This window comes from Eleginops maclovinus, chromosome 21, assembly GCF_036324505.1.
Source record: "Eleginops maclovinus isolate JMC-PN-2008 ecotype Puerto Natales chromosome 21, JC_Emac_rtc_rv5, whole genome shotgun sequence".
In the NCBI taxonomy this organism is placed as follows: domain Eukaryota; kingdom Metazoa; phylum Chordata; class Actinopteri; order Perciformes; family Eleginopidae; genus Eleginops; species Eleginops maclovinus.
Genome location: NC_086369.1, coordinates 1,198,215 through 1,214,871, shown reverse-complemented (window position 1 = coordinate 1,214,871; position 16,657 = coordinate 1,198,215). Strand labels below are relative to the sequence as shown.

Below are 16,657 nucleotides of genomic sequence, written 5' to 3'. Positions count from 1 at the left end.
TTGGTTGTCGTGACTCCCTCCCCCCGTCAGCTCTGGAGACTTTACAATCAGTAAAAAGCTCCAAAACAACCCATGTGTACGTTAGTCCAGCGTACACACACCGGTCTGCAGCTATAAGCAAAGTCCAATTATGGTGATCCAAACATGCTTCAAACAGGTTTTCAACTCCAGCTTCTCAGCAGCTGTGGGAGGGGAGACGTGACAGGCAGATTTATAGGGTAGATTTCACATTTAACCTGAGGCACAAAAAGAAGAGAGAGGAGGAAATACTTTTGCAGTTTCTCTGTTGCTTCAGTCTGCAGAGCGAAATAACAAAACCTCAAAGGTACCCAGTAAGAGAAAGAGTAGGAAGGTGACAGGTCATGCTGTAGTTGCATATTTACACATCCAGTGGACACACCAACATTAGCATTTGTTAGCATGTGTGGTGGTTAGCCTGCATTAGCTGCTAATTTGCTTATAAACTGTGCTTGGCAGGTATGTTACAGACATTTTTGACATTAAACAAAGCTGCTTTCATCTAAAAACAAGGCTGAATAAATGCTAAAACACTCACAATCCCCCCAGTAGAATTCTAGACCAGGATAGAACCGCCTCTGTATTCATGAAACTCAAATGCATGTAATATAAGCTGTAGTTTTATGTTGTTGAAAGTTTCAAACAGTGAAATAAACAGGACAATATGTATCATTTGAGCCACCTCTCCCTCCCCCCACTGACCTGTTCTCTCAGCCTCTCCTGGTGGCCCATGATCGCTGACGCATGATGGGGGTATTTCTGCTTCAGGTGCTCCAGGAAGGCCTCCCGCTTCTTGTCCATCTCCGGCGGCTGCATAGCTAGGATCTCCCGGGAGCCTCTGGCCCCCCCTAAAGTGTGTCTCCGTGGGACGGTCCGGCTGCCTTTAGCGTCCCCTTTTGTCCCATTTGGGGAGGCCTGTCTGCGGCTGACGTGCTGGGCGTCCTCCGGGGAGGTTACCTTCAGGTTGCTTTTGGTTGGTTCTGGGGGCAAACAGAGCAGAAGGGGTCAGACGGGTGTTAATGTTATGACATAAACTGCAAGTGCGTGTGTGTAGGTTGTTGTTGCATCGGTCAAGAAGAGGACACAGCAAGAGATACATGTAGAACTGTGTCAAAGCGGACGTAATGAACTGTAACTCCATGAGACAGAGTAACCTTTAGAAGCCACGCCACGATAACCCGTGTCTGATACGCACAGTTCTTCATATTCTCATGCTGCAGCAAATCCTCACTTTAATGTGCCAGACAGAATATTGGTGGTGAAGACACTGAAATTGAAACAGCTGTTCTTCTACCTTAATAGAAAAACAGCAAAGAGGTCCAATAGTGTAAGCAGACACGCATGGAGGAACTCAGAGGAGATATGCATGGCATCTGTTTATAGATCCAGAGCAGTGCAAAGAGATAGAGACCAAACTGCACCATTCAGAAATATAAAAGGCACGTACACATCTTTGCATTATGCTGTGGGGTTTTCCCTCTCCTGCAGTGTGTTATACAGGTTGTTGTGCCTGTAAATGGTCTGCAAAGCCTAAAATCCATTGAGCAATCACAACAGAGCCACCCAGCCCACCAATCAGATCTTTTTCAACATTAAAGCATAGAGACATGTCACAATGAACCTGAAATGAGCCTAATAGGGACCCTTTAATAATAACAACAGATATAATGATATGTGTCTTATTCTACAGTGAATGTTAAGTATTTGAAGGAGTACATTACTCCTAACCCTCAGAGACCTCCCTTATTAGTCCTATGCTTCTCCAGTGTGAAAACAGAGGGGGAAGAAGCATTAAATCACGCTGACCTGCGTGCAGGTGGAGTTATAACTTTCAGAGAGTAGCAACAGATAATAGACCTCTTACAGAGTTCACCCCTTTGAAAGCTGAAGGAGGATTTCAAGCGATTTACTATTATTTTGCAGCGGGTTGGATACAGGTTTCTTCTCTTGAAAGCTTTAAAAGCATGCTGTGAGCCGCAGATGAAAAAGGAATGTCTTGTTTGCGTCTCTGAGGCGTGTTAGGACTCAGGACAGAAGTAGCTTTAACAACAACTCGAGGGGGAAAAACAAATCCTCCGCAGCTGCAGAAGAATCAGCTTGTGATTTTCACCTGCACATCTTTCTATGAAAAGCAAACACAGAACCTGTTTTTGGAGGAATAAAATAAGCGGTGGTGCGTTATAATCAAGCCCACAGACCCCCACCAGAGCCGGAGTCCTCTCATGTATTTCCAAACCTATTTTTAACTCACACTAACAAAATCACACTCAGCCGACAGAATCAGGGATCAGAATAACCGTGAGAAAGCTTGTTACCTTCCCCACAATCTTTGTCTTCATCTGCTATTTCCTCCTCCATTGCACTTTGGGAATCAACACAAACACACACACACACACCCGGGTTGCTGGACAATCGGCTTGCTTACAGATTCCAGACGTGGCTCACGTGGAAAAGGGGGGCTTGAGATTGGCTGCCTGAAGCCCCCAGGATAGACGGGTGGTGGTGGTGGTGGTGGGGGAGTTTAGAAAGTCAACTGCATTCCAGGACACAGATCCAGCAGTCCCTCGCCCTCAGGCTCAAAGCTACCACGCAGTGGTCATACGCTGCATGTCAATGTGTGTGAGGGGAGGGAGAAGAAGACACTGACTAACAGCTGTCAATCAAACTCACACACTGTCTTTATCAGGCCTGTCTGCAACTCTCTGTCCCCGTAGAGAGTGTGATAAGCAGGGTAGGGAGGGTTACTTTGGATCTGATACATACGTGTGTCCTGCAGGCAGAGTTGTTTCCAATTAGCGGTCGTACAGTGTCCGGTTCACCTGACAGAAAGCAAACAAGCTTCGCCGCCTTCCTATACTGTGCAAACAAATCTACTCGTCTGTAGTGGATATGTAAAGGAAGAAGGTGGGGGGGGCTGCATGAGATCATTTGTCTGCAGCTGCTGATGTAAGGGACCTGATGTAAATGTTGCAAGAAGAAGAAGAAAGTGCAAATCGGCGTACCTGAACGGGAGAATGTGAGGGGATCAATGGCCTAGTTTGTGGGCCATGTAATTGAAAGTGGGGGGGGTGAGCGCATGAGCACCCAGCAGCTGACGGGTGATGTCTAACACATGGAGACAAGTCTGCGTCCACCCAGACGCTCACGTGCTCCGGCTCCCAGCCACAATCGGCACCCAGTTAGCAGAATACTGGGTTAGCTTCATGCTATGCTAACCTCTGCAATGTGAGCTCTCTTGGAGGAGTTTCTGTGAAAGTGTTTTACCTCCTTCATAAATAAGTGATCTACTACGATACCCAGAATTATGTGCAGCAACAACTCCCAGAACTCGTGTTGAGTGTGGCTGTATGAGCAGATGGTGAGAGCAGGAGCTATAGTGTACTAAAAATGTTACTTTATGCTAGATAAAAGCCTCACAGTGAGCCCAGAGCTAACAGCAGCACGGTTTTATTGATGCTTTTCTGTGCACAACCTACAACTAACCTTACAGGGAGGATTTGAGCCTTTGCAGATGCACAAAAACCCAACAAAAAGTAGGTTTTTTATACATTTACATGACATATTTGACAATGCATGATATAAAGAGTGCGCAACATGGCCTACAGACTCCTAAAGAAATGCCTCTGAACTCCTTCACATTGACAGCTTCACCACCAAACAGCAGGTCTGCCTGTGTTTCTCTCCCAGTCATAATTAAACCGAACCCACAGTCACACCCTGGTGGTTCAACCTGCCTCTCTGCAGCATTCCCAGCCAGAAAGATGACCAATGGGATGTCCTTCACAGCTGTTGACTCAGTGAGTTGGGAGATGTCCCTTTTTCTGTACCCTGATTACCCGTCGCATGTAATCCATTACCCTCCAAACCCAACTGCTCACTTATTTATGGAGGAATGCATCCCCGTGCCTACTCTCCCCGACCATTACTGTCCCATCACTATGTGGTCAGACACAAAGCTCTGTTGTGTGCAATAAAAGCAGCGCTCACAGACCCTGCAGCCATGAATAGAGACGGCACTGTTTCGCTGACCGTGTTTTTATTATGTCGCCGTTATCGGGAGTCATCAGTTGATCCGTTCATGTGGAACCGAGCCTACGTACAAAAAGATCTTATTTAAATATGATTAGAATATATTACGGTTGTAATACAGAGCAATAATTTCCAGTTTAGAGTCATTTGGACCGAGCTACAGGGATTCTGCTGTTCCCGTTAGTGTTCGCTTTCTGTCTTCTGCTGATTGTCCAGATTTCTTTCTGCGGATTGATATGAATGCACACAGTCCCTCTATCCTCCAGCGGTCTGTTATTGAGAATGAACTACCTCTGAAATGCCTAAATTGACCAATCAGAAGCGAGTATTCAACTAAGCTGTGCAATAAATTGAAACCAACACAATACAACTGTGGACATTTTCCCCCATCTTGTCCTGATCGAGGCTTTATCCCCTCATCAGTCGTTCTTCCTGTCAGGCAGAAACCACCTGATTCTGTGCCCTTCCCTTACTGTCTTCTGCCCACACACTGACCCTGCCATCAGCAGTGTGTGTGAGAGTGTGTGTGTGTAGGTTACCTGCTTTAAGCTACGGACAAACACTTCTACACAGACCTGCTGATAAGCTGTATTTCTGTGCAGGTTACTCACACCATGGGCCCCAAAACTGCCCCTGCAATGCAGCTGGACCACATATTAGAAAGTTTAAATGCACCAATCAAAGTCCTCACTCCACCAGGCTGAGGTTCTTTTCCTTCTTTATGATTGGACTACTTCCTTCCCCTTTTCTCTGTGTGTTTACGTGACCTGGAGACAGAGCTGTTATGTGAGAGCGTTCACCCTTAGCTGTGATTTCCATTCAGGGACACTGTCATGCTTTATGTACTACAGCGCTGTCAACACACTACTGTCCCCTCACTACTGTCCCCTCACACTGTCCACTCCTTCAGGGATAAAACACCAAAATACTCTTCTTAATAGATGTATGTTCTACCCATCCATCTATCTTATCCAGAGTTCTCTCATGAACTCTTTTGACTCCTCAGACCAGATCTACTCCTATTTTTAATCTCCTCTCTTAATGAGACATGTCCCAGCTGCTGTGCTACTGTAAACGAATGCCGGTCCCCACCCCATTAGCCGAGACCACCACAACATCTGTCTCGCCTCAGACACCCACAGCTCTGCGGTTCACACACACTGATTGCGACGCATCTTCCAATTAAAATGCATGTGTTTATGCGTGGACGTAGGAATGTGTGTCCAGACTTTCCACTCTGGTGAAGCCTTGTAAACAACAATGGTTGCCAAACTTTTCAGGCAGCCAGCCAACAGATATGAGTTACAGGCTCATGTGGTGTGGTGTCTGAGTGTGGGTGTCAGTGCTGGGAATAGTAGCCGTGGTGAGGTGAGATGCATGAGGATGGGATGTCGAAACAGCTAGGATAGCGGGACATTGCAATATAAAGGTTAAACACAGACAGCAATTATACATTTTAGCATATTTTAAAGAGGCCCTGTTCTGCTCTGGGGGTTTTCCCTTTCCTGTAAGGTGTTATATAGGTTTGTCTGCATGTAAATGGTCTGCAGAGGCTAAATTCTATCACACACAATGAGCAAAACACACCAACTAACCTGCTTCCCTTCTCTATATCAACAAGTTGCTGCACTGCATCTTCCTCCCACCAGGGGGTGCTGTTGCAGATGCATGATGTACAGTCCTCAGGGGGAGATGATGCAGTGTGTGTGTGTGTGTGTGTGTGTGTGTGTGTGTGTGTGTGTGTGTGTGTGTGTGTGTGTGTGTGTGTGTGTGTGTGTGTGTGTGTGTGTGTGTGAGAGAGAGAGAGAGAGAGAAAACAAGAAGATCTTCAATCTTGCACGAGGAAATAAACCCTTAGCTTGGTCGTTTATTAACTGAAACACTGAGTGCTGCTTAATGAACCCGTGTGTTTGTTATTGTGTAATGACGTGTGTGTGTGTGTGTGTGTGTGTGTGTGTGCCGCACATGTGTTTGCCAGAAAACCCCAGGAGTGTGTACACTTCATTAACTCGTGGCCAGACTAGGTGTAAGTCAACCGAGCCACGGGATCACATGTCTGCAGGTCTCCCTTGACAACAGTGAGGCCGGTGGCGTCCTGAGGGAGGGAGGGGGGAGGGAGGGGAAGAGATGCTGAAAACAGCTGCAAATGGGAGGAGGACATGCTCCCTCTTCTCCCCTGACCAAGATTTGATTCTCTCCTAACCCTCCTGAGGAGATCCAGCCTGAATGCACCACAAACTTTACCCTGTCTGAAACCACAGACCAATCGGCTCTGATTGGTCACCTGCTTAGAGATGTCCCGCCCCTTAGTCCCTCAAGTACAATAGCAGACTCCAGCAGTTCACTAGTTATGGCTTGGTGGACCTAATAAACTTTCATCTCCTCTTTATTTTGGGAGGACTTCTCTCTTAAGCCCGCAGCTGCATGGTACTCCGGACATGAGGGGCCATCATCTCTTATCTGCTTCCTCTGTCAACAAATGCAAAGAAGGCGTGCACATAGCGGCGATATCAACACACACACAAACACAAGCACACATGCTTAAAGTAAATAAAAGATGTGGCTTAAAACACTGGGGGATAATCTAATGATGATAATTACATACAAGGAAACAAACTTTTTTAAAGCAACTTTTATCCACTTTGCTGCAGAAGTTCACTATTACGCCTTTTCTGCTCTTAAACAACTTTATTAAAAAGTGATTACGCTGCAATTGACTGTCTTCATAGCGATAAGCAGCTTACAGGCAGTCAATCATGTGTTCCTCTGCCCCGTGCATCTCTTCCTCTGGCTTTTTCTCTGCATGCTAGCACAGCGTAAAGCGTATTACTACCCAACAGCTCAGGAAAATTAAAAGTAATAACTCAAATAAGTCCAGATCAGCGTTTATCCACTGTGTGACATTAGGCTGCAGGACAAAGCTGTATTATTTCAGAGCTCAAACAACCAAACTCTCAAAGTGTGTGTCGGAGAGCTGATGAATCTAAGGGGCTCCATCAGGGCCCAGCTTTGGGGAGGAGAGTGCTGCTGCTGGAGCTGATAAGTGATGCAGGTGGTGCAGGGATGTGAAATGGGCCCCTTCGGAGGGGGGGGGGGAGCCAGTCTGAGGACCCTGGGAACAGTAGAGCCTCTGTCCCAGGCTTTATCTGAGAAACCTGCTGTCCGTGTGTCTCTGGCTGTGGGGGTCAGAGGGTGGACTGGAGCCAAGCTTATACGGCTCTGTAGTGCAGAGGGTGGGGAAACGTGCTGCAGCTTCAGAAACGATGCCACCTTACAGGGGCTGCAGAGTTTGTGAATTAGAGCCAGAGAAAGCAGCAAAAGCATGCAGAAACTGTAACGGTGCGAGTGCATGCTTCACTTCCCCTGGTTTCCATGCATTGTCAAGAGATTTCTTTGTGGAATCTCAAGAATGCAGGTGAGGGGAAGTGAGAAAGGGAACCAGCTTTATTACGGTGTGGTTTCAGCAATGGAAATGTTGCAGCTTTCCCATGGGAGAGCAGGAGAAATACTGAGTGCCGACAAAGTTTAATAGTTTCGCCACAGTGGGGCTTTACTGCACAGCCAGCCAGGGACCACATCGCGGGGTGTGTGTGTGTGTGTGTGTGTGTGTGTGTGTGTGTGTGTGTGTGTGTGTGTGTGTGTGTGTGTGTGTGTGTGTGTGTGTGTGTGTGTGTGTGTGTGTGTGTGTGTGGTGCACACAGCAGTGATTGATGTTACTTTGTGTACACGGAATAGTTACCTGGCATCATATTGCCCACTGGAGTTATTGGCCTCGGGGCTGTAATCAACCCCCCCTCCCTGCAGCACTCGCAGCATGCTAACTTAACGACCTTCACCGTAAAACTTTAACAGGCAGGGGGAGGGCATCGACACTCCTTATTACAGAGAGTAACAACTTTAAAGCTGCTCTGATCAATATTTTGAAATTAACCATGGATCAAATTACTTCCTGACCTTCCAGCTCCACCGTCGTAGGATTGTTTTAGGATCTTATTAGCTCCTAGTTTCGGTTTTATGACCCACAATGTGGCTGTTCTGGACTGTCATCGTCAGGCTAACAAGTTCTCAGCGCCTGCAAAAACACATCTAAAAAGGAATATTGTCTGCAGATTTCCAGTTTGCATCTGCTCATCAGCATGCTCCTCTACGTGCTAATAGCATCTACTGCCCAGTACAAGAGAAAGTTAGCAACTAGCGGCTAAACATAGAAGAGCATTTAGCAGCTATAGACTCAAATATGTCCCTCAGAAGTTGGTAGAGACCAAAAAAGAGCGAAAATTGTCTTCAAATGATCATTGAAATTGCAATATTAATTATGCATTTCTCCTTTTAAGGGTTCACAAGTCAAAAAGCTGACAGGTTATTGGTTGTCAAACTCTCATGCAAATTAAACTTGTCGAACGCTGAGTACATTAAGAGCTTTTCCCCCGATAATTAATGTCAATCCTTCTTGCTTTCTCCAAATAGGGGCTGCAGTACTGATGGTGGAGAGTGATGGAGGCCACTTTTACAGTCCTTCAGTACAATAGTTGAAGCATGACCTCCCTGGCAAGAAATTGGTGCTTTGTCTACCCACCACGAACAGAGAGAGAGTGGCGTGTTCATGCAGACAGGAACAAAGCAGCTCCTTCAAGTGCTATTAACTTAAAGTTAAATACTTGTTCTATTACAGCTACACTTACACCGCCCTGTCCTCTTGGGGAGCTTACTCTTTGCTCCATGGTGGAGGAAGGAACATTTGTTTTAACAAGTCTAAAAATAGCAGAGACATTTTTCAGCCTCAGGATCGAGCTGGAGTCTACCGGGGCCCGAGTCCTCTCTGATTGGCTGTTAATGACATCATCCCCAGGGTTGAGCGTGACGATGTCATCAGTGCCGAAGCATTTCAGTGATGTAATTCAGGGAGGTACTCACCCGTTCTTCTCCCCCTTTTCCTTCCTCTCTTTAACTCCTTTCTCCATCTCTTCATTCAGATAAAAACCCCATCCCACCTGTTTTTATTAGCCTGTATTTAAAGCTCGGAGCAAGAGGAGCGCATCTACATTCCTAATCCTGGCTGCGTCCTGCAGCTGTAATTAAAATATTGATGGGAGATCACGGCTGTATTTTTCCCACAAGGTGTGAATAAAGACACGAAAAATCCAGGTGCATGACATCGTTTAAGTAGGCAAAGCTGCTCTGAATAAAGAGGCTATGAAAAAGGGTGTAATGGGATCACTTTCCCTACAGAAACAACTCACATAAAAAGGTGATTAAACAGGAATTCAAACGTATCCAACATCTCGCTCCTCCCATTTATTCAGACTATGTTTGGCTCGCCCTTCACATCTGCTTTTTAATCACAATGTTGTAGTGTGTGTGTGTGTGTGTGTGTGTGTGTGTGTGTGTGTGTGTGTGTGTGTGTGTGTGTGTGTGTGTGTGTGTGTGTGTGTGTATGTATATGTGTGTGTGTGTCCTGGGCAAACATCCAGCGCTCAAGCGGATTAGCAGGGCAGAATCCAGTTTACTGGGACTGACTGTGCAACACATAACCCCCGTGGAAACGATACTGTAGATGCTTCAAAAACCCTCCGACTGCAATGCAGCACGGACGCTTAGAGGGGAATAGCTTCTCATACCTCCTCGCCATCACTCGGACACATTCTGGACAAGGGGAACAACTCAGAGAAACTAAGAGCTGTCATCAAGTGTGCAGCTGCTTCAGAGGAACTTTGATTGACTGGTTGTTTTAGAAAAGACCCCCGAGAATCTCGAGAATCCTCTGGTGACACGGGGACACTTTTCTGGTTCAGAGCTTACAACAACAGAAAGCTCCATCATGACCGTGCCAGTCATACAGAGGATAAATACTGACTGTAACCGAGTGAACACAATCAAGGATTCTGCGGTTGGTATGGCTCATGGTTCATTAGTGCTGCTGCCAACATCCATACAAATATTGGATTAAATGTATTATTTATCTTGGCAGTAAGCACCTTCAATTTGCTGTTTCATGTGAAAAATAATACTCCACTGAGAATCACTCCCCTGAGCGTCACTGCAACCCTGTTTCCAGCAGCAACAGGAAGGAGTTTCTAAAGGAGAGAGCTCAGAGAAACCCACTGTTCAGCACTTGCCCAGCACCAAATGGCAAATGGGTAAAGGTAAAGACTAGCTATGGAACATGGAGGAGAAATTTTACACTTAACAGTCAAATATTTCCCTCAAAAGAAACTAAACCCAGTGAAAGTTGGTCTTGAAACGCCTTCCTGAACATAGGGACATCACTATTGAACACTCGTGCTTCTATTGGCTAGCACTCCAAGATGTTGTACACGATAGGCTAAGGGGGCGGGACATCTAAGCGGTTGACCAATCACAACAGAGCCGTTGTATTTACAGTCCAGGATTTTATTGGCATAACTTTTGAAAGTAGAAAATCCGTCCTATGCTACAACAAACTCCTGGTTGTTGCCCACAATGCCTTGCTGCACATGCACACAAACTCTACTGACTAATTGATGCCCACATACTTTATGGATGCACTGCCACCAAATTCAGACGGAGGAAGTTATTAAGCCATCCTGCAGCTCCACAGAGGGTCCTCCATCAAACTGTCTGAGCTTGACTGAGCGTCCAAATGGGACGTGTCTGAGGCTAATAATAAAAGGCCTCCTCGACCGTGGCCGGGTTCTGGCTGCCGCAGCAGATACTGACAAGCTTCTTGGCTCAAATCAAAGGAAGGAAAAAGGAATTGATATCTTAATACGAGAACAAACCACGTTGAGCACATTCCTGCTTTTAAACGGCTCGGTGTGATTATCAGTCGCCGCATTTCAACACACGCTGATATCGCCTTCTTTATGTACGTGGTTATTTTGCGATGCCTCTGAGGCTAACCACCGCCATCCAGCGGCTAATGGCTTTAGCATGTGCCCGGCAGCCCATTGGCTCCGGTGGTCTCCAGGAGCGCAGATATAAAGCGGGGCATTGTTGTGCCACTGCCGGTGAGGATACAGCGCTGATGGGAAGGAAAACCTCGAAACAAAGTGCTAAGAAAAGGTGATAAAGGCCACAAGAGACGGACGGAACCGTGTGTGTGTGTGTGTGTGTGTGTGTGTGTGTGTGTGAATGGGTTTTTAAAGGAGCTGTTTCCTCGTCTTCCTGCCATTATAAAAAACAATCGTGGAATGTTCTGCGGCCTCGAATATTTAAGGTAGGAGCAGAGTGGGTTTCTTGGGGGAATAGAAACTCTAAGCAAACCAATTACCAGCCATACTTTCCCCCCCATTTATGGGAAATGTAATGACAGGCTTGTTATGGCTGCCCCGTAATATAGATATAATCTGCAAAAGGCCAGTTTAAAATATAACGTTGCTCAGACCAGAACCCCGTCACTAAATGGAAAAAGGGTGTTTATCATTTTCAGCAAACTTAGATATTTCCACACTACATATTTTATATCACTGGCACAAACTCCTCAAGGGTGCTGAGGTGAAAGCAGGAAGTAAAAGACTTACTACATCGTTAAAAATGTCAGGTTTTACAAGATGGCTTTCATTACTATGAGGGGAGCCTGGGGTGGAGGAGAGCTCTGCAAGAGGAGTGCAACATTTCCACAGGTAAAAAAGGAGCAAAGAAACTCTATTCCTCTGCGTCATACACTTCTATTGTCATGCAAAAACTGTCCAAGAACTCAGACAAAAGCTTCAGTAATGCCAACGTTCCTTCCTTCCTTTGACGCCATTGGCCCGGTGGTTTATTTTAAGTTGATCCAACATCCTGGAGCCTCAAATAGAAGCATGCACGAGAGAAAATAGTTCCCAAAACTATAAACCTTTGCATGCACAAAACTTCCATCACATGCAACAACATCTAAAGAGGTGTCACACTCTAATCCCAAATAAAATCCTCAGAACTTAATCCTGTAACTCCACATTTTTGGCATTTTTCCAGTGTTTGCATGTCCGAGTATATCAGTCGGAGCAGGAAGCAGTTCTTTAAACACGGCATGTAGACGACACATTTCCTCAGGTAGCCGCCGTTCCTAGAATAGCCCGGTTTAAACGAAAACATCCTGTGTCACAGAATATTTTTAGACGTTTCTAAATCTCAAGTGTGGTTAAATGAGACTTTGTCAGGCAGAGGAGTAATTATAAAAATCATGCCACGACAACGACTCATTAAAGGGATAGTCTGGTGAAAACTGAAACATGGAAACTGATCCAGTAACCCCTCCAGAGTTTTTTTCGTTCATCAACCAGTATTGAGCTTGCCCGGAAAAACCGGGAGCAACGCTAATAACCAAAATGGCTTACTGTGCATTCGATCGGGGCAGTGCGCAGAACGCTTCCAAAACAGCATTTGTTAACCACTAACATTGCTTGAAATAGCATCAAACCTCTGCAGTAGCATGACTAGGGTCCCTACACATAAAACGGAGCACCAACAACGTAGTTTGCAAACCCGAAGTTTATTAAAAGGAACTGTTTTACAAGAGTCACCAACTGCCCCCCTGATACCGTGAAACCGGGAGCAACGCTAATAGCCAAAATGGCTTCCAGTGCATTCGATCGAATTCACCGGAGTTCAGTTCAAGGAGAAAAGTTTTGGAATGTATAATTCCATGGAAATTCATATCTAGTGAGTGTTGACATGGAAATGAAAGGAGTTGCCTGTAACTTACTTGCAACTCCTTCCAATACTGGTTGATGAAGGAAAACGCTCTGGAGGGCTTACTTGATCAGTTTCCATGCAGAAAAAGACCCTGGGGTCAATTTATCCCTTTAACAAGCGGTCTATAGAGAGCGTAAAAAAGTAAGGAAAAAGGGCAAGATGCTGTTAAGTAGGGCCGGGCACAGGAGGCTCATCCATATTTATTGGGATTAGTCAGCTTTAATACTCAAATTTAGACTTCCACATAATTACTTTAAGAGGACAGGAGTGCTTTACTCAAAGAGAGAGGCCTCACTTCATCTCGTGATCGAAGTAGACGGTCGTAGACGTACGGACAAAAACACCCGCCTCCTGCTAATGTGTGCACAAAGCTCGTCTGTCAGGGGACAGAAACAGGCCGGGTGCGTTCCTGTGTGTTGTGGGAGGCACCACGTCAAACCCAATGCCTTCAGGAGAGGACGGATGGGAGAGGCGGAGGTGTGTTTGCACAGAAAGAAAAGAGCTGGGGGGGTTAATGGAGACTGAGGGTGTCAGGACTGAGCCTGTGGGAGGGTAACGTTTGTATTACCCCCCTCTTCATCACTGCTAGAGAGAGTCAAACAAGTCCTCCACTGAACTCTCCTTATGCTTTGTATGCTATAGGCCGCTTCCAGGTTGCCTTATAAGTATAGCTTAGCTGCTTTATCAACATTTACCCGTCAAATAAACAGCTTTTAAGCTTCTGAATGTACTGTTACTAACTTATAACTCTTATTCATGCAAGAAACTAACTATTATTGTGTTAAATAACAATTAGGATTCAAATTAGGAGAGCCACTAATTTGCCGATAGCTAGTTAGCTAGCTTGTTAGCATGGTAACTAATAGATAGCGAAAGTTAGCTATCTTTTAAGTGGATAGATAGATGGATGGATAGATGGATGGATGATTTTGGGCAATGTTAACATGTCTTCCTGCCAGCTACTTACATGTGAATGATCCCAAAAAAAATGCAATGCTAAGGGTCAAAAGGGAGTAAAGAGGGAGGACAAATAAGTAGTTTGTTGTAGATGATTTCAACAAGAATGAGGACATATTCCTGCATAAAAACACACTTTTATGATCGGATGTCTTACAGTTGTCTTGCAGTAGGATAGCCAGAAGAGATTTTTCCAACAGCCTCTCCGCAGTGAGGCCTACTGTACAAAGAAAATCTATAATTTCATGTCTTGGCAAATGTTCCATTAGCTGCAGCAGCTCCGACGTCACGACAGGAAGTATGATTTTCCTCCGTAGATTATCCTTGTCACAGCAAAGCCTGGAGCACATGTGAGGTCTCATAAGCCAACAGCATAACCCAGAGACAGGGAAACACATTTCCATTTCCACCACCTCCTCTACTCTGCAGGAGGGATCTTTTTTGGGATCCTACGGAGTTAAATTTGCTATTTTCTGCTTCAGATTTCTCTGGTTGACATAAGTGGCTGACAGAAATGAAATGGCTTTTCTTGCACTACTTTAAAGCCTGCTAAGATACAGTGTTATATCCTATACTTTCCAACCAGATTTAGCTCAAAATGAGGTCACTTCACATCGAGTAGAAGTCAATTAACGTGGCAGAGATTCAGTCTGATTACACCTTGCAATTATCTCCACCTCTTTAAGTTGTGTTGACGTTCTGCTCTGAGCTGCTCTAAGTCTCCCTCCAGGACGGGATCAGTTATTAGCTCTAATTGAGAAGATAATTCAGGGAAAAGAGAACTGTTATACCAGCAGACGACACGTTACTCTCCAAAAACTGTGAAAGGTGACCCTTGGAGGAAGTCAGGGGGTCTTTAAAGTAATTAATTTGAATACATCTGCAGTGGTTTTGCTTTAAAGGGTCAGTTTGCATAGTCTAAAATACTTGTAGTGCACTCATCCTTCAATATTCTGACTCTAAAGTGAAATATGCATTACTGGCTGTCAGTTTAACTCTTTCTGAATCTGTTTTCCCCCAAAAAACAACTCATCACTACTTATTGTAGTGGGGACGTTTCATAATCCGTAACTGAACCTCCACTGGGAGCTGGAATGAAAGCCCTGTCAGGAGGTTTGATCAAACCCCTGAAGCTCAATGAGTCGTGGCGCGAGTTGGCCTGGGGCCCGATGAGGGATGACAGCTCTCAGGGAAAAACACCTGGTCAGACCCCCTCCTCCTCTCTTAGCACTACTCGGCCACATGCCACTGGTCCCAGGTGTGTTTCCAGCAAGCTCAATGTCCCGTGGCAGCCATCAAACCTTGCAGATCTGCATCGGCTAATACATATGGTCCAGGTTAATACTTGATCTCCCGCTCACATCCACAGATCAGCTGTTATGTGATGCAAGGGAGCTGAACAGAAAAGTAATCATGTGGTTGAAACGTCTCTACAAACACAAGCTCACCTCACATGCTACCGTTTAGACAAATAGCCGGGCTGAATGGGACTGGCAGAGCCTCAGAGTTAATAACCTTTGGTCTGGGGAGAAGTCGACACCGTCAGCAAAGCCACAGAGGAAAACTTATGAGAGGCCGTCTGAGGCTGTCGAGTGATGAAGGATGAGGTCCGGGGGCTCTGGAAAGGGGCGCAAGAGTGCAAGCTCATTTGTCTCTCTGACGAGGCGACCTGTTTACTCCCTCCCTACAGTGTGTGTGTGTGGGGGGGGGGTGTTGATATACTCATTGCTGTGAGAGACAACATATCACACCCACCACTGAACACCTGACGGGTGAGAAATGGCAAATAATGCTAATCTACGGTGGCCATCGGGGACCAAACGCATTTAGAAAACGTGTTAAAAAGCACACGGTAAACCCACTGTGAAATTATCTTTGTTTTTCCACTCGAGCAGGCCAGTCCTCTCCAGATGTAAATCTACTCAATAATGGAAAAACTTTCCTGCGGTATTAGAGAGATCCAGACGGGAAGATGAGCTTTTTATTTGCAGTGTGTTGACAAACCAGTGAAATACTAGTAACTTAGAGGCATAGCACTTAGTGAAAGCATCACTATTTACAAAAGCTCTGCCTGTAAAAGCTGCAAATTGACACTGATGTTCACTTTGAGAGGAGGAGTGCAGCATCTCCCCAGTGGGAACGATCATCCAGAAAGCAAACAGCACCATACATGGGTAAAGGAAGAGTAAACTGATCTAAAATCAGCCACAAATGTCACTCCTCAGAGTCTGAATCTTAGAGCAGTCGTGATGTTTTCCAGTTCAGCCTCTCACAGTCCGACCCTCACCACTCGTCTCCCCATTAGCTTAATTAGACACAGCCACACACACATTAGATGGTCCCAGCTTCACACACACTGAATGGCTGGCTGCAGTTCAAGGCACCACAAAAAAAACTTGCTATGCAAAACAAGCAGAGCCGGGGGGGAAGCCATCAGTAACCAACACACACACACACGTTAAGAATCACAACGCTGAGGAAGCCCTGTGGGGTTTAAAATGACACTCCGTGCAACAATAACAAGAAGACTTTTTTCAAGTCATGCAAAAAGGTTTGCCGTTCCACAGAGGGGGGAGAAAATGTGTGTGTGTGTGTGTGTGTGTGTGTGTGTGTGTGTGTTCTTGTAGATGCATCCACTCACCTCTCTCTTCTTGCTCAGAAAAATCCTGACAGAGTGACACAAACTAACTCCGTCGCACTCCCAAACTTTTTGCTCTCTCCCGGCAGATCTGCACACTCCCCCTGCTCCCTCCCTCCCTCTTTCTCTCTCTTACTTCAGCACTTCCTGGGCTGCTGTTTATGCTCCAATCAGGCCATCCAAGAAACGGCTGCTCCCCCCCGACCCTCTCCTCCTCTCGCTCAACCAACAGTCATTGTTGCTTGCAGACGTCTGAGAGAGTGTGTGTGTGTGTGTGTGTGTGTGTGTGTTCCCGAATCACCAAACTGGCTCGCCTCAATCAGGAGAATGAGAGTGAAGAAGGAGCTGAAGATGGAGGAT

At 45.8% G+C, this 16,657-nt stretch overlaps 1 protein-coding gene across 1 annotated transcript in view; it reads right to left on the bottom strand.

Annotated features, from left to right (window-relative positions):
* Positions 1-16,657, bottom strand: part of si:ch211-285f17.1 (sickle tail protein homolog) — a 66,251-nt gene that overhangs the window by 35,725 nt on the left and 13,869 nt on the right. Inside the window, 1 exon segment of the mRNA XM_063912269.1 lies at positions 721-998. Within this exon segment, the coding sequence (XP_063768339.1) occupies positions 721-998 (278 nt within the window).